Source organism: Chanodichthys erythropterus, chromosome 6, assembly GCF_024489055.1.
Source record: "Chanodichthys erythropterus isolate Z2021 chromosome 6, ASM2448905v1, whole genome shotgun sequence".
In the NCBI taxonomy this organism is placed as follows: domain Eukaryota; kingdom Metazoa; phylum Chordata; class Actinopteri; order Cypriniformes; family Xenocyprididae; genus Chanodichthys; species Chanodichthys erythropterus.
The window spans coordinates 22123320-22148317 of record NC_090226.1 but is presented as its reverse complement, the minus strand read 5'-3'; the positions used below and the strand labels follow the sequence as shown (position 1 = coordinate 22148317).

General features: G+C 35.9%; 2 protein-coding genes across 7 annotated transcripts; both read right to left on the bottom strand.

The window, feature by feature from the left end:
* Positions 1-455: 455 nt before the first annotated feature.
* On the bottom strand, positions 456-5721 carry fam174c (family with sequence similarity 174 member C). 2 transcript variants are annotated; one of them, XM_067388478.1, is made up of 3 exons: positions 5096-5641; positions 2152-2280; positions 456-1993 (listed from the first exon to the last, which is right to left on the bottom strand). In XM_067388478.1, the coding sequence occupies exons 1-3, from the start codon at positions 5413-5415 to the stop codon at positions 1990-1992; spliced, it is 453 nt and encodes a 150-aa protein (XP_067244579.1). In that variant the 5' UTR covers positions 5416-5641; the 3' UTR covers positions 456-1989. The 2 variants fall into 2 exon arrangements, with proteins under 2 accessions (XP_067244579.1, XP_067244580.1); XM_067388479.1 differs by lacking the exon at positions 456-1993 and having other exon boundaries at positions 2148-2280; positions 5096-5721.
* Positions 5722-5921: 200 nt separating this feature from the next.
* Positions 5922-24258, bottom strand: ptbp1b (polypyrimidine tract binding protein 1b). Of its 5 annotated transcripts, none has more exons than XM_067388473.1 (16): positions 24206-24258; positions 23591-23641; positions 22222-22252; positions 17747-17807; positions 17484-17656; positions 16508-16654; positions 15733-15942; positions 15518-15628; positions 15193-15367; positions 15013-15093; positions 14765-14910; positions 11422-11455; positions 10508-10600; positions 8582-8798; positions 8421-8498; positions 5922-7887 (listed from the first exon to the last, which is right to left on the bottom strand). In XM_067388473.1, the coding sequence occupies exons 1-16, from the start codon at positions 24211-24213 to the stop codon at positions 7755-7757; spliced, it is 1749 nt and encodes a 582-aa protein (XP_067244574.1). In that variant the 5' UTR covers positions 24214-24258; the 3' UTR covers positions 5922-7754. The 5 variants fall into 5 exon arrangements, with proteins under 5 accessions (XP_067244574.1, XP_067244575.1, XP_067244576.1 ...); XM_067388475.1 differs by having other exon boundaries at positions 5924-7887; positions 15787-15942; XM_067388474.1 differs by lacking the exon at positions 23591-23641 and having other exon boundaries at positions 24206-24236.
* Positions 24259-24998: the final 740 nt, after the last annotated feature.

The window sequence follows — 24998 nt, the reverse complement described above, 5'->3', positions numbered from 1 at the left end:
AACTGTCTTGTTTAAAAATGAATCTGCAGTAAAATGAAGCGAACAAAGTGTCTTACTGATCTGAAACTTCAATCAACTACAATCTGAATCTTATCAAATTTGTAAAATTGGAACTTTCTTAATGTTAGTATCACAAGGATGGCAATGCAAAGACTGCGTTTTTCCACAATTCAGTAGTGCAAAAAGTCTTGTAGTCCTCAGAGGCATCTCTATCGTTTTGTTGCTCGTCATGCGCAAAAAGTTCTATTTGTTTTTGACGATATGTGATGCTCGCATCTGGTGGTGTCAGCCTTTAAGCGACTGCATCAGTGGGTGAGGCCTATGATGCAATGATTTAAAATGATTCGTCCATGTCTTGCTCATGAGTCATATGCAAATATAATTTTCCCAATTGACCTCACAAATCCAACAAATATCCAAAATGAGCCATTTTTGGAGCTTGGTAAAATAAATGCTTTTTTTATGACGAGGGTGAGATTTCAAGCTATGAAAGTTACAGAATGTTTTGATAGTACAAAGACCTCTTGTATGTCAAATGATTTCTCATGTCATAACATGAGAAAAAAAATTAAAACTTAAATAATGTTTTTATATAAAAGCTAATGTAAATCAAAAACTTCAGAAGGGTAAAAATAGAGAATAGAGAAATAGAGAATAGAATTTAATTACAAAAAAGCCAAAAACACATCCAATCAAATGCACTTACAAAAAGGGATGAATGAAAGGCACACTTCAGTAATCATTGGAATTATGTACATTAAATATTAATACAGTGATACTTCATGCATTTAAATTTGACAGTTTTGGACAGCATTGATAAATAAATTTATAACAATGTCATCAATGCCCTCATTTACACCCCTTAAAATTTCAAATTGCTAATTTGAGAACGCTGTGGTTTTGATCCATATACCTCAAGACGGCTTGCTGTCAGCACAATCATTTGTCATCTCTACATAATGCAAAACAACACCCATTGGAAAAAAAAAGCTTGAGTCGAGTCTGACGAAACCTTAGTTAACAATGACTTTGAACATAGAACTGAGCACGAAGCACATCTACATTTGGAACCAAAATCATGTGGAAATGTTTAGTCTCTAAAAATCAAACCAACCTTGTAATGGTACTATGACGAAGTGGTCAGGGTGTCGTCATGGCATAAAATGTCACGACTGGCTGTTTTAATTTCTAAACTCTAAAAATCAAAGTGCATCTCTTACATATATGCTGGTATTTGGCAAATTCATACACATGAAATCCATGAATTTATGACATTTCAGAATTTACATCTGAAGTTAATACCCAGTATAGTCCCAGTATAGATAGATAGATAGGTAGGAAAGAAAGAAAGAAAGAAAGAAAGAAAGAAAGAAAGAAAGAAAGAAAGAAAGAAAGAAAGAAAGAAAGAAAGAAAGAAAGAAAGAAAGAAAGAAAGAAAGAAAGAAAGAAAGATTTTTTAAAAAATATCATCAGAATATCCATCATAATATGATGGCACACCTAAAACAATATATTCACATAGATCCAAACAATACAATGGTCTCATAAATTAGCAAACAACTTTCAGGACTGTCAGTGTTTGTAAATTGGAAATGAGGGGAAGTTTTTATTTTTTACAATATGAATTAACACGCAAACCCCTAAAAATGATGCATTAGTAACTTTGGCACAAAACACAGTTTTGATCCTCTTGCCAAACTTTCTTTCCACACCCAAAAAAAAAATAAAAATAAAAAAATAAATAAAAAAAAATATGACCTTCCAAGAAATTTCGAAGAAGATCTATTTGGTCGTATCAGTCCAAAATGTAGTCATCTAGTTTAAAACTACACCTTCCACTTAATTCTTGGAACAAAATCATCCAAGCTTCGTGACTAGATCCTCTCATGGTTGAAAACGACAACAAAATCATTCAACAACCATTTTGGTAGATAATGGGATTGTCTTCATTACATTCTTTTTATGGCAGTGTCAAACTTCCCCAGAGATTCATCTGTTAAAAGAAGCAGGACAGAAAAGCTGTTAAAAAGCAGGTCAGACAAGATAATATCTGAGGTATAGATTTCCAACATCACAGTACAAAGTCTAAAGTTAAGCAGAGACTGGATGATACTTATGTCAATATTTGAGTATAATCTGGTGTTTGACTACCTTCTCAAAGATTTGGCTTCATAAACAGTGTTATCGTCCTCATCGCTTTCCAGGTGGGCCATCTCCATTGTGTCGTCATAGTTTGAAAGGAGCCCATATTTCTTCCTCTGAACACCCTTTTTTTTCAGACTTGAATGAGAGCACAAAGAAAAAACATTAAACACTTGAAGGAAAAGTTCAAACAAATATATATACAAATCCTATTTAACATGCATTAAGATATTAACATGCAAAGACTAAACTCCCCAAAACAAGCAACCGTGGAAAAAATGGCTGCATTAAAGGACTGGAAAAGCCAAGCAAAGTGTAAAACCAAGAGTCTGGTGATGAGGCAGAGGGATGAAACACTAAAAGTGCTGTTCTTCTTAGTTGGTAAAACATTTTGTGTTGAAACAGCCAATAATAAATGTGGCATTCTATACTTCTGCCTCATATTAATCTTTTAATTATATTTATAGATGTCTTGACACCACAACAGAGCAATTTTGTCTTTACTGTCCCAAAATTAAAGGTACACTATGTAACTTTTTTTGGTTCAAAATAAAAATAATGAATCAATACATCATCAATCCTTCCTCCAAAATAAGTTTTTGTCTTATCCTGATTCACTATGGTAAGCCTATTATAAGTTTATATTTTAGACCAGGCAGGATGGCTTTCGTGGGAAGTTGCATACATAAGTCACTCCCCCATGCATGTCTTGTCATATCTGTAAATATAGAAAAGTTGCTCCGGCATGTATGGTGTGGGAGAGCCATTTGTTAGTTGTCACAATGAGTGAGAAAGGTTGACATGAACCTCCAGTGAATCACACTTTTAAAGAAAAAAACTAAAACAAACAGAGGACAGTCTGCAAGTGAAATTAAATGACCATTCACAATAGATAATGCTTTACAATTAACTGTTAGAGAGCTACATACGGTATTTTACTGAACAGATAAATTGCCGTATGTAGCTCTCTAACAGTTAATTGTAAAGCATTATCTATTGTGAATGGTCATTTCATTAAGGGTTGTTGTAGCGCAGTGCTGAATTTATTTTCAAGGAACTGTGTGTCTATTATTGGGTATAGCTACAGTAACTTCTTCAGTTTTGTTTAACTGCTAGAGGGCCAAAAGTTACATAGGGTACCTCTAAAAAGCACCATAAAACATGACTGTTGTACTTTATTTTGCAGTTTTAGTGGACTTATCAGGGAATAATTAGTCAAATTTCAATCAGTAAAGTAAACAAACTGTTATTAGTAACTCAATTGTGTTACACCGTTCGGGTCAGGTAACACACGTCACATGGCAGCGCCCATGAGGGGCAACTCGCTCCATATAGATTTTAAAAGCCTTTTCAACAAGATGCATTTGGAATTTTCTTGTAGAAGTATATCCTTCATTTTTTTTCAAACATGCTTTTTATTTGTGTAAAACTTTATTAGTAATAATATGTTTTTTTTTTAAAAATAAGTTAATTTGTTTTGAAACAGATATTTTAGGAATTTATCCATTTCCACCAAATCCAAACTTTTTAAAAATAATAATAAAAAATAAAAAAAATCCATAAAAATCCGAAAGTCTTGAGTCTCGAGGTCCAATAAAAGGCTGATCGGAGATGGGCAGTATTTCAAATAAATGTATTTGAAATACAAAATACTATTTTGTATTTAAATACATTTAAGCTAAGTATTTTTGTATTTTCAAAATACATAAAATACTTTTTGCCAGTCAACCTCTTTATTAGGCAGCTGATTTCAACTAGTTCAGCCTTTTTCATACATGTGAGCTGCAGCAGTATGAGTGCATCTACAATTGGGTGAACAAAAGATGATCTGGATTCCTGTAAGGAAATAAGCAATTCAAGTGCTTTGCTATCAGAAAGAATAGGAATCATGGATGACACCAGATTTCTTGGAAATGGTGATTCATATACAGTATGTAAGATATGCACTACTTTAACATAAAAACAAGGTGATCTAGCTTTTGTGGATAAAAGGTGATAAAGCTATAAAGCACAAAAACATGGTTTGAAACCGTTCCGGTTTCCTACCATCACAAACAGGTAACCAATCCTGTCAACATGAGGGGCGGGATTTACTTGAGGTTCAAAGCATTTGTAGATGTTGATTTTTAGAAGGCAATGGTCTGATTCTGAGTTGACACATTAGCTGCTTGATAACTTAGTCAAGCCAAATATTAATCATATCACTTCCTGTTAGGAGTCCGACATTGTAGACGGAGATATATAAAACACATTACCATTCGGACATCAACTTGTCGACAACCCTGTATAATTCACTCTCCCTCTTCTGAATCAGTTTATTGTTCAAACATTTCTGAATTAAACCCATTTTTCCACTTGCCAACATTGTGTAGCAGCATTTTCTACAGTTACCAAGTTGATAAGGTGCTGGTGTGATTGAGTGGAGGCAGGGACTAATTTGCATAGTCATTAAGTTAAATTTGAAGGCATTAAAAAACAAGTCAAGTTGAAGTATTCAATTTGATTATCAAAGATGAGTTTTAAAGGATAAAATGATTGACTACAATGAGTCTTTACAGAGCTCGAGCATTTAAAGCAACAAAATAACGTAATAACAACGCATGCTTAGAATATGCTAATATAGTTATCTTTGTAGTTATCGTTCGTGGTGTAAATGGGCCTTAATAGTGATACTTTACTGCCAGTTTCACACATATTCGTGTATTTTGTATTTAAATAAATTTTTCACACAGTATTTTGTATTTTTATTTTAAATACATTTTTTTTTTATTTATGCCCATCACTGGACACTATGCAGTTTCTTACAATGAAAGCATTATCGCTGCATTTCGAATCGCTATCTATATACGGTCTGTCTAGTACATACATAGTATGTATGCTGAACATAATGTCTGAATGAGGACTTTTTAATACAAAACCTCAAATGACATAATTTCCAGATCACTTAACTTACCGGACCGCTCTCACTAAGAAATATAGAACTCCGATGGCCGTGATTCCGATAAGAACATATAGAGCCCGGTTAATCATCGCGCCGTTCACATCGAAGCCCATTTTGCTGTTGTTGTTGTTGTTGGTGGTGGTGGTGGTGGTGGTGGTGGTGGTGATGTTTTTATCGGACTTTTCGGTAACGTTATTGTTGCTGATGCTGGAATTGTTCTTGAGTGCGGGTTTAGTAGTAACGTTACTGGTCTTCAGCCCATTGCTCTTGTCATCGGCGTAAGAAACTGCCCACAAAGTCAAAAGCAGAGGCAGAAGTCTTAAATGTTTCATAGTAAGTTAGCTTGAGTTCGTGGTTTTTAAAGGCAAGAGAAGGTCCACAAACAAATATGAAGTTCGCTTTAACAACTGAGTCCTGTTCCTCTTCCTGATCGAAGACGTGACGACAGCAGTGAGCACACGTAGTGTTACGGTAAATTGTCTCCTGAGGGGAATTAACAACGAGACCAGGTTCCCATTAACACGTTCTACTCTCCCTTTTCCAGAGGGTTAAAACATTAATACTGTATTATTTTGATGTAGACTGTGGTTATTGTGAGATTTTCTGTTGCCTGAAACATACACAACGCAAATACGACGGTTCTTACTCAACTCCGATTTCGGGAATAACGCCACGCGAGGCGTTTCCGCAAAGGTCATAGTATGATTTAACTTTTAGTCCAAACTCGTTCGTACTTGTGTGATGCATGTCATTTCAGTTATAAAGTCACTCGTAAAAGTATTTCAGCTGTTCTTTATTTATTGACACATGAATAAACGTCATGTACACAGACTTGAGTTAAGAAATATTTATTGAAGGCAAAAAGTACAACTAGGAATGCCATGAAAAACAAGATTAAAGACTGAAAACAGTGTAATCCTGATTTTTAACCATTATATATTGAACTATATTTTTGCATGATGATGGTCCATAGCTGTAATCAAAATATACATGTTTTCAGGAAATATAAAAACCCATAACTTTTAACATTGTGATACAAAAATAGTATTTACACCTCATCTGTCCACTATAAGAAAAAGCACTTTATCTAAGGCAGATGTTGTAAATTGAGGGCTTTTAATGTTGTGCAAGGATGCATAATCAGGTTATCCAGCCACTGTGAAGAATCAATGTTCTCAAAAATGATAAAGTGGCTTTTTTCTATATCCAAGGAGCATTTGCATTTTTTTTAAAGCGCCACCTTTTTTTTTTCTTTCTTTTTTTTTAGATTGGTCCCACACAAATTGTAAAACATAACAAAGAAGAAAAAAAACTAACACAGAACCGAATGAGAAAATGTAAAATATTAAAGTAAAATAACTTGATCCATTATGAAACATTGCCAGGAATATAATATAAACAAAGTAGATTCAGTTTTCTTTATAATTTCTGGTCCGAGTGCCAAAGTTAGGCCATCATCAGGTCTTTCATAAAACATCTTTTGAAAGTTAATGCAGCAGAATGTCACCAGGATGGACTGCTGTGAGTCAACCAAGACATTTTAAAAAGGCACTTGTCAGATTTCAAAGGCCCAAACTCATTTTACAGAGGTCACTGAAGGCCATTGTGTCAGATTGCAGCATTATGATGTGCACAATTCAGCAGGTGTGCTGATTATCATCAGTCATGTCTTTCACCCATCCCAATTCACTTGAACTCTTTCCATCACACTGCAGTTCTCTACAAAGAAGGGAAAGTGTCAAGACACTCTGAAAGGACATGTTTGTACATGCTGTTTGTTGTGAGGCTAAAAGGTGTCAGGATGTCTCTTACAAAGGTACATGGAGGAAAGGCTTTGGTATCAAGCTGTAGTGTACACATAGGTACATGAATACATAAAATACATGGGGCATTGGAGTAGAATAGCTTAAATAATCTACTATATGACACAATAACATGAAGCCTGACACTGAACATCTACGCAAAATACAGGACAAACAGTAAATGGTCAGCACTTAATGATCCACTGACCACAGCCAACATGCAATGGCCCACAGTATAAAAACAATACAAATCTTGACAACACTATAGGATTTAAACACAAATGATTGCAGTAACTTGGAGAAAAATGCCTGTAAACATTCTATGTCTAAAATACAGTATAAACGCTAAAGCTAGAGGATATGATGAATACGAGCCTACTGGGAGATACATAACGCAGAGGTGCAGAGTTTAAGGCCTGTACCATCAGCCTGATGAAATTACCCATGTCTCATAGGAGTGTCAATGTTTGGCCCTGAGGGCACGAAATGGACTGTAAACCACAGATTTGCAAACATTAGTTGCAGATGTTTGACTGAGGTTCTAGAGATCTGAAGGCACAAATGGTACAAATAGAATCAAAGGCCTGAAGTGGTTCATCTCTGCTTCTACTGAAATCATTTTTACAAGCCTTAACTAGACTGAAAATGATAGATGGAGTGATAAATACAGTTAATTAACTTTTCGGGGCAAACTAATAATATACCTGTTCTAAAACTTTGAATAAAATAAAATAAAAGTACATTTGTAAATATCCACTAAAATGCCTCTTAAATAAAATAATGGAATGATGGAAGTGAGCTTAAGTGATTAAGACTCATTTAGGTTTAAAATGACTGGCCACTCCCACCCATTCTAGACAATATTTATCTCAAATGGTGGACTTGGAGAAGGAAACCCTAAGATGGTGGTTTTCTCCAAGATCATGGTTGTGGAACTGGATAAGGGACTCGATTGCTTCCTCCACAGAACCCATCTGAATCAGAGCCATCTTGCGATCCTTCCTAAAAGTTAATCAATTTGTTAGTATTTCTTATGGATAAACCGAAAGAATTATTTTAGAATTTACGTGCTGATGAGAATCAATAATTAGCAGATTGATGCTGCCAAAAATTGTATTTTAACTCAAAATAACCAGGTAGCAAATGAATAAAAAAAAAAACTAAATTAAATTAATAATGCAAACTAAACTAAATAATAAAAAAGCTTAGAATCGGAACTTTATAGTGCTTATCAGTGATCAGTGTGTACATACTGTTTTAATTTTCTGAAGTGGTCAATTTATAAAAAGTATGAAAATTATAATCATCAAAAAGGCAGAAATGACAAATTTCTGAAAATTACAACAAACCAAGGTGTCTACAAATTCTGTTATTCTATTATAACAGGCTTAATACAGAAGTAAAATATTTTTATATTAAAATAATATAATAATAAAATATTAAAAACTTTATTAAATAGCTTGAATGTTATGTTATTCATAATAAATATACACACACATACAAGAACAGATGATGTCACAGCTACAAAGACTTACTGAAAAAACTTGAAGTTCTTGACGAGAGCACCACTGCTAGCAAAGAGCATCTTGAGGTCATCTTCAACAACGGCGGGTCTAAAATATAGAAACAAAGTTACAGATGAGGTCTGGGTTTTTAATTTCATATAAAAACAAGAAGCTGATGTGTATAAACTCACGGGATGTTAGACAGGTGCAGGGTAGATGAGGGAGGAAAGATGTTGGAGTAGTTTTTTGAGCCTGGCTTCTTAAAGCGATGGAGAGGAGAGTTGCTGTAGTCTTTGGTAAGACCCTGGTCTTCATGTCCCTCCCGTGGCATCTGGACAGTCGTGTGTTTGGACAGTGTGATGCGCAGGGGCCTGCCGTATAACTTCTGCCCGCTTAGATGGCTCATTGCTGAAATATAAAAGTGTACATGAACGAAATATAAAAAGCGTGTATCATTCTGTGCCCTAGTTCACCATGATGTAAATTAGTATACTGTGAAAACCAGTTTGAGCACTCGCATCTGCTAAACATTTCACAAGATTACAATTTTTACTGTATTTTGGATCAAATAATATCAGTCTTTGTAAGCATAAGAGAAAGTTAAGAGTCTTACTGACTAAACTCTTAAAGGGTTAGTTAAAAATTAAAATTCTGTCATCATTTACCTCATGTCGTTTCAAACCCGTAAGACTTTCGTTCATCTTTGGAACACATATTAATATATTGTAATTAAATCAGAGATTTCTGTCCCTCCACTGAGTTTACGCAACTACCGCTTTGACGCTTCAAAAAGTTACAAAATTTATTGTAAAATTATTACATATAAATTTTTACTCCAAATTTTCTGAAGAGAAATGATTGCTTTATATGATAAACAGATTGAATTTAGGCTTTTATTCACATATACACATTCATCAATTCACACATTAAATTATGGTAAACAGAAGCTCAAGCATGTTCGCTTAATGTGCAAGAACCAGTGAGGTTCATTCTCCTGTTACACAACACGTTTGAGCTTCCGAAATCTGTTCATCATATAAACTGATCATGTCTCTTCAGAAAATTTGGACTAAACAGCTCAATTCATATGGATTAGTTTTATGATCTCTTTATGTACTTTGTGTCAAAGTGGTAGTTGCATGGCTGTCAACAGAGGAACAGGAATCTCTCAGATTTCATTAAAAATATCTTTATTTGTTCCGAAGATGAACAAAAGTCTCACAGGTTTGGAATGACAAGGTGAGTAATTGATGACAGAAATTTCCATTTTTTGGTTGAACTAACCCTTTAAATGGTAGTGATATACACAAGGTTTAAAATTTACTTTCTCACTCACCAGCCAATTAGGCTACCAACTTTTTTTAAGTTACGAGCCATTCAGAATTTCTACTAGCCCAAACAAAATATCACAGATAAACCAGACTATCAAAGTCACAGCTTGGATTAAAATATATTTATTATTAAATCTGATTCAGAGTCATTGTATTGCTTTCAGCTTTACGACAGTCAATCACTGTGTCACAAAATTCTGTGACTTCTCTTATAACTGCCACAAGTTTATTTGCACATTGCAATAAAGATGCTAGGGTGTGTTTAGCCCAAAAGTCTTGGACATACGGAATTTATGAGAATGTGTTGGAAAAAGTAATTGCAATTGCCTCCTAGGGCTCTAGCGGAGCAATAACCGCTCACACACCAGACGGGAAGCACCGCGCTATGCCTTAAACATCTCACAGGCAGGCTTATCGCAAACCAGTTACGTCATTCTGTACTCGTGTTCTCAAGTTCAAGGCGGCAATCCAAGACAGATGCCGAGTGGTGCCGTCACTGTAGAAAACAATGAGTTTGAATTTGAAAAACATGGTGCTGTGTGGCATTTCTCTCAGTGTGCGACCCTCCTTATGTTTTTTGGGGGAGTTTTGCTCATGTTTTTAGGCTCCTTTTAGGGGAAGGGCTCTGATAGCAATGCCATGCAAAGTGATAGACAATCATTTATGAATCATAACCCACCAAATTGGCTAGTGTGTTGATGTGTTACCCGGCACAGTGGATTTTCATATATATATTTTAGTCTGCTCCTTCTGTAAGCAAATACCCATAATATTAAGAGAGTTTACCGAGCTGAGCCTGTGTCCCATCAGACATCTGTATGAGAGCGTTCTCCTTTTTGTTGAACATGATTTTCACTCTCAATACATCCCCATATACACCTACAAAGAGAGACAGGTTCATGTCAGATACACATATGCAATTAGTTATAATCAGACACACCTCATCAAAACCAGCCTGAGCTATAAAACAACTTCAGTTCACAATCAAGATACTCCAATATATCACACCATCACATGCTTTTCAGGGTACAAAAAAATATTATAAAATGACTAGTGTAATGGCAATTTTATCAGGGCTTTATTGAGTGAAAAAGGACAAAGTAACTTTGGTTTAAGAAGAAACTGAAAAAAATTCTTAGTTAAGAAAAAAAATAATTTAAGAGTAGAGTTCAAGTGGTTCTGCAGGTCTTAGGAAGACTGCAACGAGTGTTTAGGTTGTTTTATGATCTCCTGAGGAACAGATTAAATGGATCGATTGAGATAAGAATCATTCAAGACTTGAAAGATAAAAAGTTTTAAGGGGATGAAAATGTTTTCTAACCCAAAAAAGAATGAACATATAAAACAGCAGGAGTCTTGACTATTAAACCAAGTATTTTAAACAGCTTTTCTCCAAAGACATGCAATAAAAAAAGGTGGAGCGAACAGTTTTCAAAAGCATGCAAAATTTTACAAGAAACCAATTTGCTTTGTTCCGTCATAAAAAGCTGCAGCCTCCTGTCTGTGTTCAAAGAAAGTGCTGTCGTTTCGGGAAAGCTGCAGCTTTTCATGACGCGTCTCATCTCACCACACCAAATACTGCAGAAAACAAGCGAGGCACTCAAAGAATTGGGCCTCACAGATGCCTTGTGAGGAAATAAAATCAAATTAAAAGAACAGAATAAACGAGTGACAAAAAAAGATGCTAAAGGATGACATACCGAAGAGAATAAAGAGGCAGTGGGGCGTAACTCTCTTTAAAGGACAGCAGAGGGGGGCAGCGGAGGAGGAAGAGACAGGTAAAGATCGGAGGCAGAGTGGAGGTTCAACATATCCGAGGCAGCGAGGCAGTTCCACGGGAAATGGCGAAAAACGATGGTTGGATCATGAAGATGGTTAATGGATTGGGAGCGGAGAGAGGGGTGGGAGTGGGGGGATAGAAGAGAGAGAAATGTTTGTGTGTATGAAGTCATGTTTGGTGTGTGTGATTGTGGGATGATGTGGAATCGTGTAATTGTTCGTACAGATCAGATGAGTAGAGAGACATATGGTGCGTGCAGCCAGATGGCAAAGGAGAACGAGGTTTCCAAAAACAAAAAAAGAGCAATGGGATGAGGGGAATGGGGAGGGAGAGAAATAGGAGAAAAAAAAGGAGGTAAAAAACAAGGTCAGTATACATAAAGAAATACAAAATATAGTGCTACATTTAACAAAGAAACTTCACCAGCAAAACAAGCTAATCTTAAGCAATTAGTTACTGTAGTAAACAATGTGCTCTTTTCAATATGATGCATGTGTAAATGCACTTTCCAATGGTCTGTTTTACAAAATGATACAAATGAATGAATAAATAATACCAACTTCTGAACAGACCAACAGAAAATACAATTTCACTGTTAAGTAATATTTGGAGGAGATGAGTGGAATATGAAGTAAGCAGCAACATATTCAAATGGAAGCAACAAGAAGAATGAAGCTCAACTGAATGGCTTTTTTAAACGCAAAACCTGAGGATGTTAGAGGAGGAAATGACAACGCATTGTAGAAGGGGTGAGGATACTTGAGCAAATAAAGAGGCAGGGCTTCTGTTAATGGAAACTCTGAACAACAGGCTTTTGTGCCCTGTACACTGCAATTACTGAGTGACAATAGATCATAAACACACTAAAATTAAAGAGACATTCAGCAGTATAGCAGTAGTAACAACACCAGTTTACAATATCCATTGTACCATTAAATTAATTCAGTTAAATGGCAAAATAAATGAAGGTTATGTGCCACTGTTTAATTAAAATGATTGATATTTATACCAGTATTTGTATTAGAAAATATTTGGGGTGTGACGATATACTTAACTCACGAGATGAGACGATGCATGATATTGTGTTCATGAGAACGAGACGACGATATTTTTCACAGTTTTTTTAAGAAATCTCAGTGACAAAATATTTGACTGTAAAAATTGTTTTTTGAGCACCAAAATGCAAAACAATGCAGGTGCAGATTAAAATGTCTTTACTAATATTGTGATGAATATCACTTCAGTTCTACTTTCTGAGTATGAATTATCATATGTTAAACAATATAATGCAAGCACTGTAAAAGGTTTTGCCACAAACTCAACTGATATCTCAAACTCAAACAGATATCACGAGACGAGAAATATCATCACATTTTAATACTGCGGGATCTCGTCACACCCTGAGAATATAATATTATATATATTTTTAATATTATATATATTTTTTTTAAATGGTGTGTTCAACTAAGTTTTTTATGTGATGCCATTGCCATCATTTTAATTATTTCTACCAATATTTTTACATTACAACATACAAATTCACATTTTGTTTTAAAAGAAAAGTGTTCCACTAACTGATCTATATAAAAGACTGGATTGCTCATGACATCATAAAAAGTGAAGCCACCGCGGCACCATGCTGGCATTCGATAGTATTCCCTCACATTCTATTGAATTAATAGAAAATCATCTGATTTTAATGAGAAAACATTACCTAATGAGTCATCTGAAGTCTCCCTGTACATTCTTACAATGCAAACGTCCTAAACATTTAAATGGTTATCTGTTAAAGTTGGGAATTTCCCCTGCTTATTAAAAGTTATGATCATCTTCATTACAGTAGCAAATATCAGATCAGCTGACGGATGAGACGCCTCAACATTTTTATTACAAATGTCAAAATAATTATTTTGAAATCTAAATACAGATTTATGCTTGGCATGCACATACTTAATTAACTTAACTTAATTCATCATGTACAGTTATTCACTGTGGTTATGTAATTATATTGTGTTAAGCTATATAATATTGTTTTTATTTGTATAGTAACTCAATTATTTAACAGTGTCTTCATTAACAGCATGTTATTTCGAGACAGTAAAGCTAACGAGTTAAAAGTTTAAATTAATAATTAGCTCAACAATATATACAAATAGCACTTAAATAGTAAAAGCCATAAAATTTGATCTGACCTGTTGCTTTTTAATGGTTTCCAAGCTCTCCAAGAGTCTGAAGTGGATGTTGGTCAACAAAAAGACATCAATAATAAGACACTGTGTATGGATTTAAAGACATGATGCTTTATTTCCAAGCATTTGCCGTCATTCTGAGCAAGATGATGCATGGTAAACCTTGGATTTTAACATAATATAGTGCAATCAAATAATAGGGTCTTGTATGTATTGTAGTATTTATTGTATATTCTAATCAATTTATGTTAATAAACCAATATATATGTTCATGTTTTATATTTCCTGCTTTATTACATTCATAAATCTATTTTAACTTCGGTCAATTACAGTGTCCAGTAGACAACAATCTTAATGATTTCTATATATCGCCTATCCTGCCTGAAAAGACCATCAACATTACAGATAAAGTCCGAAGTAACAATGAATTTATATACATATACCCAAAAAACTAATCCTGTCCCCACTGATATGCTACAAATCGAGTGATTTTAGGTCAAGGTTTTGGCTGCAAGTCAATGATGCACTCTGTGGGTAGAGAACAGTAAGAAGGCCACTCAAACACTTCCGGTGGCTTCAGCACCTGCTAACACTTTAGAATGCAATGAGAAATCCAGTCATTTAGATCAGTGGTTCCACCAGGTTTTTGCTGTAGTGCCATTACCATTGTTTTGATTTAAATTTTTAATATTTATTCTATTATATATTATTACATTGTAATTTTTTTTTTTTTTTTTTTCTAAATTACATGTTTTTGTTGTGGTGCCATTGTGATTGTTTTAATTTAAATTATTAATATTTGTACCAATATTTTTACATTTATAAAAAAAAAAAAAAAAAAAAAAGTGTTCAGCTGTTTTTGCAGTGCAATTTTAGCAATGTGACAGCTTTACAAGTTATGCATTTCTCATTCATTATCAAATTAAATATAGGAGAAAAACAATACAGTTTAAAAGGATCATTAAACAATCATCATCAGCCATCCAAAAATACAAAAAAGCTTGTGTGGAGACCTAACATTTAAATAGACATTTTGAGCACTTCCAGGTCCATGAGAGACTAAGAACTACTAACCTCTGGGTTCAGGTTGCTGACCAGCATGACACAGTGGGTGCCGGGGAGGGAGGGGAAGCCGAGTCTGCTTGCAGCCGCAGCAGCCGCTGCTGCCCCAGGAATGGCCAGTGAGGCAAGGGCTCCATGAACCCCAGGTATTGTCAACCCTGATCAAGACAGTCTCAATTTAAGTTACACATCATAAGACATAAGAATTTGGATAATATAAAATAGAGAAGGCATTAGACTCAAGCTGTGTGCCGTCGTACCTGCAGCCTGCTGGATAGCAAAAGCCGGAGGGAAGGCGTGTGCTCCCGCGTATGGTGAGGCAGAGATGATCCCGGGAGTAGCTGCAAAATACGAGGACTTTTAGAAATTTCTAAAAGAGGCAGAATGGGACTGTGGTAAAGAAAAGAGTGTACTGGGCATAATTTGACACCCGTTTGTACCGAAAGCAGCCACGGCGTGATGTTCAAGAGCAGGCTGGCTGTCCCCTGTGGGCAGGTCTGGACGAGTGTAGTCACGGCTCTTGTCATTATTGTATTTGACATTTAAGCTGGTAAGTTTGGAAAAGCTAATGCGCAGGGTACAGCAGCCGTTGTAGATGTTCTGGCCATCTAAAGCCTGAGGAAAGAGAGATTTTAATAAAAACTATGACAGAAACATCATGACAAAATCTAGACTTTCACATTCTTTCACAATATGTGAGCTGGCATAAAACTAAGATTCAATAATTGTTATTACATAAGATGGCTGATAGATGGCACCACTCACCAGCTTGGCATGTTGAGCTGTCAGGCCATCAGCAAACTGGAGTAGAGCTTGAAATTGGTTGTTTTTGGTGAATGTGATCACTTTCAGCACTGTGCCAAACTTGGAGAAGATCTGTTGAGGAACCGAATGCATTTGAATCTAACAATCATTAACTGCCAACAGTTAAATATGAAAGGAATAGCATTGCAGAGTACTAGACTAGAGGAAGTGTATACCTGGTGCAGGACATCTAAGGTCACGGTGTAGAATAGACTAGAGGAAGTGTATACCTGGTGCAGGACATCTAAGGTCACGGGGTAGAAGAGGTTTTCAACGATGACTCTCAGGACAGGGCTGGGGCCAGTCATACCGGATGGGTCAACAGCACCTAAAGTCATGCTACCTGTCTGGACAGCATTTACTGCCTGCAGTGCTGCCTGTGCCCTCTGTAGACAACAAACAATGGCAAAGATTAAATTAGATTTCAATTCGGTTTGAAATAAATAAAAAAAAAGGAAAAGAAAAACACTATGTCCATGTGCATCTTTTTATGTCTAAAAATGCATGAGTCAAATTTGTAGATGTCTTATTCTGAACAAAATCGAGTATGGAGTAAACACTGTTAACTAGCCTACATTTCAGTTTACTCAAACAGAACAAAGCAAAACAAATTAAGCTATCCTCCAAATGAGCGCTGATGGGCTGCAGCTGTGGAATTCACTGCTAAAGGCCTTTAGCGGCATATAAACTCCGTTTAGAAAAGCGAAAAGGGCAGTGTGGAAAATGTGGCCCCACAAAACAAGATGCATAGGAGACAGTAAACCAGGCCCTCTGCTCGTATCAATAATCATATGCACAGCTGCTGCAAATAACAAATTTCTGCCATCTTTATTTACATAAAATATTTTCAAATGATGAACTATGTAGAAAAGTGGAACGAAGCTTCAAAGCACGCAAACGTGATGCATGTGCAGGCAGGGGATGGACACTTAAAGAATTTAAAGCACATACCACTTGGTTTGGTGAGTTGTCTGTTTTCAGCTCTTTGTGGTTGGAGTACTGCATGAAGATGGGATGATTTCTGATGACGGGCGTTACAGAGGAGTAGTAAGTAACCATCGTCTGTGCTGCTTCTTCGGTATTCATTTCCAAGAAAGCCTGAACAAAAATGCAGATCATATAATTTCCTTTAAACCCGGAAAAATGCTCTACGCAAGCACATGAATGCATAAACTAGCTAAACAAGCTAAATTTCACATACACAGAGCAGTAAGTTTCTTTTGATCAAAAACATACTAAAACACTAATATTGTGAGATATTATAACAATTTATTATTCATTTTAACACATTTTAAAATGTAATCATTTCTCCTGTCTTCCATCTCGCATGATCCTTTAGAAATCATTCTAATATGCTAATTTGATGTTCAAGAAACATTTATCTGCGTTGAAAAGAGTTGTGCTGTTTAATATTTTTGTAGAAACTGTGGAACTTTTTTCAGGATTCTTTGATAAATAAAAAGTTCACAAGAACAACAATTATTTTAAATAGAAATTTTTGGTAATATCATACATGCCTTTACGGTCACTTTTGAACAATGTAATGCATCCTTGCTGAATAATAGTATCAATTTCTTTCAAAAATCTGAACATTTGTCATAATGCAAGATTCTCAACAATGCACTCACAAACAATAATTTTTAGCCACACAAACAGTTTCAACAAACACTTGATGGACCCCATTGCCTTCCACGGTATGGTTAAAAAAAAAAATACTATGGAAGTCAAAGGGGCCCATCAACTGTTTGGTTACCGACATTCTTCAAAATATCATCTTTTGTGTTCAGCAGAAAAAAGAAATTCATACTGGTTTGGAACAACTTGAGGGTGAGTAAATGATGCCAGAATTTTTATTTTATTTCATAAGTCAACCTTTTCTCCTGCTGAGCTAATGCGAAAAGAGTTATAACAGGACAGGGAATGATACCTGGTTCTTTCCCTTTAGCATGAGCAGATTGGTGACTTTGCCAAATGGAAGGCCGAGGGAGATGACCTCTGCTTCGTTGATGTCATTGGGTAGCTTCCGGACATGTATAACTCTGGACGGGGCGGCGGGACTTCTGATTTCACCTTTGAACTTCTTGCTGTCGTTGCCGTTGGCTACATTAAGAGCAGATGATCAGGATTGCTGGGACAAAACTAACCACATCTGAGAAATAAATAAATAAGTAATAAGCATATAGATACTACCTGCTGTGCTCATGATATAGGGCCCACTGGAAACGCAGGAGAACAGCTCGTCAGATCCTCTCTGAAAAAAAAAAAAAAAAAGCTCTAGTTCAAACCGTGTAATTTTTATGTGGTTTAGAGAGGCAGTTCTGAGGTTTACAAACTTATAAACAGGACACTTGAAGTAAAGAGGAAAAAAACATAATGATAGATGAATCCAACCTTTAGCCTGAATGCCAACAACAAGCAGTAAAGGAAAGAATGATAGTGGGATGTCCAAATAAGGACAAGTTTACATCAGAAAACTCTGAATGCAGGAAATGGGCAATGCTACATCCAGCCTTCCTGTGCAAACAGCACAGCCTTAAGGGTGGGTGGGGTCAGAGATCAACCACAAGACATCCCCCACCAGAAACCCATGAAGGAAGATCTCTGTAGACCATAGAAAGAGGGGCGGTTTTACATTTCCGGGTCATCGACCAAGAGGAATGAGTGTCCAGGCCGAATTTTGCATTTACTCCTTCACATTTTTCTTTGTTAAGAAAGGACAGAACATGTCTAATAACCAGGACATTTATACAACTAAACCTCTGCGCATGCAGCCAAGATTACACATGACTTAAGACATGTGATTAACATAATTTTGGCAAATAACTGTCTTTGTCCCATTTAAATTGGACAACTGAAAGCAAATGTTTGTTCTGATTGTTCATTTTCCGAGTGCAGACATTTGAGACAAAGAAAGTAAGAGTAGTTGGACAAATTAAAATAAACTATTTTGTGATTGTCCAGTCACAGCGTATGACTAAAGAAAGTGAAATAAGTGTATTCAGCAGAAACTGCTAAAGCCCATGCAACCACACAGGCCTGCCCACCACATATTAAAATTCCACAGTCAAACGACTCAATGAGAACCACATGTAAACCAGAGGGGGGTGGCTACACAACATGCATCTGGTACAACACACTAAGCTAAAAAACAAATGTTTAAAGGGTTACTGCAAAACATGCTAAACTTGATCTTAGGAACTTTAAACTTTTACAGAAATTTTGTTTATAGATCTACTCAGTTGTCTGTTATCCAAAATGGTACCGTTTTCAAGCAAAATGACCAATGAAATGACAACATGCTTGCAACGTTTTTAGCAATAAAGCAATAACAACTGTTAGAACAATAAAGTGCTTGTGTTAATTCTTTCATAATTAAAGGATTATTATATGACAGGTAAATTGTCCTTTCAGAAGTAGAACTACTTGTCTAGTCAAAATTCACTTCTGGTTTTGTGTTATGATTGTGTTTAGTGGAGTTAGCTTTGCTTCACGTAGCTGGTACTTTGCAGTTAGGTACGGTGTGAATATGTCTAATGTTAAATGCGTATTATTCACCCTGCTTTTATATTTAGCTTACCTTTGTTGTCATTAACACTCACTTAAAATTTATCTTAAAAACACTAACATGGTTAAATGTAATCTTTAGAAAATCTCAAAACAAATATCCTTATTTAATACTGTACATTATAATGATACAACATTTTTTTCTTCAAAAAGAAGACATGACGGCCACAATTTAAGAATGTTCCCACAACTTTTATTAAATCGTGGCCTTACTGTACTAAAATGTAATTTGAATTTTTACACAAATAATTTTCAGTGGTTTCTGTTACATATGCCTTTGATAGAGTTTAACATGACTTGGACCCAGAACATTCCTTCAAAGCTTCTAAATGGTGTCAGACAACACTATCTCTGTGAATTTAATGAAGTTAATTAAGCAAGACAAACACAAACATTCGATGTGTTAACTTTGTTGGGTGTGGCATGATGGGATACTTGCTTAAATAGATTAGGAAGTGTGAAAGACAGGGGGAGGGGCGAAGACTGCAACAATTCACAACAACAAAAAAACGGGGCCGTTACCACGGCTCCGATTGTAATGCGCTCACCATGGAAACCTTGTGCCTGCGCTGCAGGTAACTGAAACCCAACCCAGAACAGAATACACAAGACCCATTATCTCTATACGCCCAGGTGTGCCTTCAAACTTGAGCCATTTACTACACTAACCATACAGGTCATGAGCACAGATCCATACCTCAGTTTTACGTTAGACTGTGCAATAATAGCAACTGCCGATCAGTAATTGTCGCTGTGGAGAGTATATGTACGCATCACTGCCCTGTTTGACAGACAAATACCTGGTTGTGCACCCTGACACTACAAATCACAATCACAATGCATTATTGCATTATTAGCAAGTTAAAACATGCTGAGAGTATTGTGTATTGTCAGCTCGCTGTAATCAGCACCTGTGACCCACAAGCTTTCGACTGGCATTCTTTATGATACAGAGAACAAGAAAGAGAGACTGATAGCATCAAGCAAACCCCCATGTGACCCATTAGCACCTCCCCCAGCCATCTTCCCTCTGATCAGCACTGCTGAACAAACACAAGAGCTACATGTGTGTGCCGAGTGATGAGGCAAACATATTTGCATTTGATGAATAGACAGCATTCATCTCGTCATATCAACAGCCAAAACCAATCTCTGAAGAATGTCTCTGACACAGGTTCAATCGTTAGGCTGAGGTAGAAACCTAGCTTAAACAATAAAATGCTTGTCACCTGTGTTCGCAAAGACAAATACAGTCATCTGAAGATCATCTCAACAACCAGAACTTCCATTGATCAATTAAAAAAACATTAAATTACAAATGATCATCTACTTTACTTGATGAATGTCTATGACCTTATTGTGCATGAATTTTCTGTGCAATTCAAATAAAGAAAACATCTTTTGTGCTGATAACAAAGGCAGTGTGGGTATTAGGGCTGGGCGGTATGACGATATATATCGTTACCACAGTATAAAATGTCTATCATTAGAGATTTTGCTATATCGTGTACATTGCAGTATGTAAATAGCACTTTTGACATTTCAGAGTGATGAAATGCATGAATGAGAATATAAGCGGGACATGCTTGATGTTAAAAAGGGTTATAAGCACAATATATCCTGAAAAGGAACTCGGTGCGGTGCTTTTGCTGACTGGAACACTGCCAAAGTGCGCACACAGAAAGCTGCCTCTCTCAGAAGGCGATCGCGAATTTAGGACGTGCTCGATGTTAAAAAGTGCTATTAGGCACAATAAGCAGTGAAAATGAACTCAATGCTGTGCACATGCTGACTTACTGTAAACAGCCGGTTATGTCTCAAGTGAAAGTAAACAGTTGGGTGAAAACTGGTTGTGTATCAGTATAATGCATCTGTGCGTATTGTCTTAAAGTGACAGCAGCCTAATATACCTATCTGCTGCTCTGCTCATGTTACGACTGCAGTTTAATTTAGCTCAAAAGACAAGAATGAACAGTTTCCTGTGTTTTCAGTTAACATGAAATCAGCATTGACCCTTTTTACAGCTTCTATGTTCTTGTTTTTTAGTGAATGATCTTTGCATGTTATTCCACCATTTTAATATCAATCATTACAATGTAAATGTAACATGCTATTCTTCTAAAACAACTTTCCTTGCCTGATGACATCACATAGGCCACATTAATGCTAACCAATAGCCATATAGCCATTTAGAATGTCTAGCTCAATTCTTGCCGTCCAATTTTCACAATCCAGTTCGTTCCCAATGAATAAAATCAAACCCTATCCTACATTTTTCCATATCCTGTTTCACTCAGAAATGTCATATTACAGTAGTAAAAGGCTTCCGAGTGAGGTTTCACATTGTATTTAACATTTAATTGATCTGAACCTGAGACATAATGCAGAAGAATTTCCCTTGAACTAACTTAAATACATAACTAGTAAACATCTTATATAAATTCAGAACCAACTTTTCCAATTAGCAAAAAACAGTGCCTGTCCCTGTACCATAGTAATCCTCAGATAAATGAAGTGCTTCAGATAAATGCAGGTTTCATGCAACATAAGAAACTGCATAACCTGAAACGTGTAAGTAACTAACCTAAATGAACCTCATGAATCAGCCTTTTGTTCCACATCCTGTAGGTCCCTCCTCACTAGCCACATACCACAGGAAATAATCTTTAATGAGAGAATGAGCGGGAGTGTTCATGTTGTGGCCTTGTGAAGGCTGAACCAGGCAGAAAGTTTGGGATTTCTCAACTATGCACTTCACAATAGCCAAATATTATGAAATATTATGATCCAGAATTCATTTAAAGTTAAATGAAACCTCTGAGTTCATAAAAAGTTGAGAAAGCACAACGTGGAATGGCACAATGCTTGTTCTAACAAATCTTTGATTTGCTTTGAAATGATTCACCTTGTTGCCAGGATGATTCATATCTAGACAGAGTAATAGCACAAGGTGTGGAAGCCACAAAGGCCATGTGAATTCTCAATACAGAGAGTCATGGCACACAAACAGTTAAAGAAATATAACCAAAATAATCTGTTCTTATTGAACCAATCCAAGGTGTATAGCACATGTGCCTTTGTACTAAAAATAAGATCCTTACCTTTGTGCCAACTGCAATATCGTGAACAACGCTGTAAAAGAAAACAGAAATGGAAAAGAAAAAAATCAGAGCAGGAAAACAGAAACAAAATACATGAAATTAGAAAAGGAGAAAAGAGGAACAATTCTGACCCCATGCATTTGTCTAAAAAAGTCCCAATGAAACAAAAAGCAAAGAGAAAATGTTTCATGCACAGGACAGTAAATGTCTAATATGTAATTTCAGAATTTAGCCCATTTCTTTAAGTAACCAAAATATAAACTGTAATTCATATTTAAGTGGGGCTAATAAGTCTAATATTTAAATTGGTTCATGTTGGTCAGATGTTTTTCCCATTAAAGGAATAAGCAGCTTGTGAATAGACTGCGTAATCTAGTTCCTTCCCACAGATCTCCCTTAGAGCAAGAAATATGAGTGGTATTTTGGGTCAGTCTATGGTTGAAGATTAACCCCCACATCCTGTTTCACATGAACTCACAGTAAACACAATACCAGAATCTCTCCTTTGGATCAGGTCTTCAAAAAGTCCTCATATCTACAAAGCTTTTATGTTTGAAACAATGAATTGAAAAAGAAACTAACTGTGCCAAACAAATCCTGATACATTTTCCCCAAGAGGGAAAAATCTATGCAAATGAGAGCTCAAACAAGGGGGCCCTGAGGACTGGGGTCATTTTTTCACAATACCTGGGGAGTGGTTTTAGTTTCTGTGTATCATCTTACATGGTGCAGTGCAGTGTCTGTTTGGTTCATCTTAAGTCTATCAAACAGACTCACTGGCCAATGTTTAGAGCCATTTACCATAGTAACCACAGTTTCTGCCACATTACAGTAGCTAGTTACAACAGTAATTGTTACCACTATGTGGCATTAACCACCAGTAGGTTACTATTCAACAAACGGGGTACAAAAATAGCCTGAAACTTAGTTTTCCTTATCTACAGTGTGAAATTAAATGATTTTCAGAAAATGTTGATTGCAAAACTTGAACTAAATTTTCTACATTTTATTTCTTTTTTTGTTTGTTTGTTTATTTTTATTGGGTTTGCCCATTTTTAACCCAAAATTTGCAACATAACGTTGTAAATACAGTTTAAAACTCATACTTTAGCACTGTTCTAACAATAAACATTAAATTAACAACAACAAAAAAGGGATAGTTACTGAAAACTGCGGGAAATTAAAATGACTAAGTAACTACTTGTTTTTGTGGAAACTATGGCAACCATGGCGCTTTTTGTAAGATAATTACTGTGGTACACTGATATTTCTCTAATGAAAGTACTACGTTAAAAATGCAATCTATGGGCGGGTAAAAAAGAAAATAAAAAACACCAAATCTGAGCTATAACATTTTAGATGGACTTACTCTAATTCTGCGTAACTTGATCCCATAGGATACAATTCAGTCTCTAGACGGCTGCACAGGGAAAAAGATGTCAATGCCATCACACAATCTAACTAATCAATTTACTCTTACTCACTTTACTAATAGTTTTCTGGTTAGAAACACATAACTTTTAGAAATGACATAACTTTTAATGCTTGCTTTCCCCATTTATACGTTTTAAATAATGTTATTCTTTGCTTTTTAATTAGGCTACTGCATACGATTCAACAAGTCCTCTCGGTGAAAATCATCCGAGCTTTGTTTAAAAAAAAATAATAATAATTTAAGCTGCAAAACAAGGACACTAATACAAATAAAACAGGCAAACCTGGGAGGAAAAAATAAATGTGCCAAACAAAACAGCGAGCATCATACAGAAGCCTGACGCACGGGAAAACTACGGGGTTTGTTTAATCACAACTGGTGATGAGAGCGCTCGCGCTGTCCAATCAAACAAAAACAAAAAAAAAAATATATATATATATATATATATATATATATTACAGTTGATATACGTATGGTTTTACTCATGCAATGTTTATCGCCTGGCAAATTCAACTTATTTTCCATTCATGATAAGGTAGCATCACTTACCCGTCCATTGCACACCGAGGAACAGCAGCTCTGATCCGCAACTTTGTTGCTTGGCTGAGTTTTCTTAAAGCGCTACAAAATGGCGGAGTGCGTTGAGCGAAGCCTCAGCGATGAGCTCGGTGATTGGTCAACCCTGGAAAACAGTGGGAGTATGAGACACGAGGAGGACTGTGATTGGATAAGACGGGTTGAAAGCAAAGGGCGGTTACAGTTTGAGGAGAGAGAAATTGCGTGTCGTGCATCCTAGTATTGTTCTGCGTGTTTGAAGAATGGACTAATCACTTATGAAACAAGTTTTCTTTTATTCAATATATGGATTAATGTGTTATTTTGTCAGTGTAATAGTAACTTACTTGATGAAATAGATAAATTATGTTTTAAATTATATATTATCAATTAAATTAAGATACTAGAATACACGTGATCATTCTTGTCCACAGTTTTTAATAAGTCCAAATAGCAGGTGGTAGACTGTAGACACAACAGCAGACTGAAAGTTAATATAACTGGTTGCATGAATATTTAAAGTTGCAGTGGTAGCAGAGATCCATTATGCCTGATTAGGGATTTGATTACTTGTATTCCACAAAATACAAAAAGATTGTGGCAAAATATATTTATGCTTATGTAAATGAAATGGATAAAGGTTTCAGTATTACCGATACTGGCCAAAGTAGACCTATGATGATGAAGCATCTAGGGCCTTTTATATATAATAACTGGCCTTTGGCCTTTTTTTGTTGTTACACACTTGTAGGCACAGTCTCCTGAACAGACTCTTATTTAGTTGGAT

Excerpts from the sequence above, each read along its gene's own strand:
- fam174c (XM_067388479.1), bottom strand. The coding sequence starts at position 5,415 with ATGAAACATTTAAGACTTCTGCCTCTGCTTTTGACTTTGTGGGCAGTT. Across the intron at positions 2,281-5,095 it reads TTCTTAGTGAGAGCGGTCCG|TCTGAAAAAAAAGGGTGTTC; the intron begins GTAAGTTAAGTG and ends CTCTCATTCAAG.
- ptbp1b (XM_067388473.1), bottom strand. Across the intron at positions 16,655-17,483 it reads TGCTAAAGGGAAAGAACCAG|GCTTTCTTGGAAATGAATAC; the intron begins GTATCATTCCCT and ends ATTTTTGTTCAG. Across the intron at positions 8,499-8,581 it reads CTGCACCTGTCTAACATCCC|ACCCGCCGTTGTTGAAGATG; the intron begins GTGAGTTTATAC and ends TCTATATTTTAG.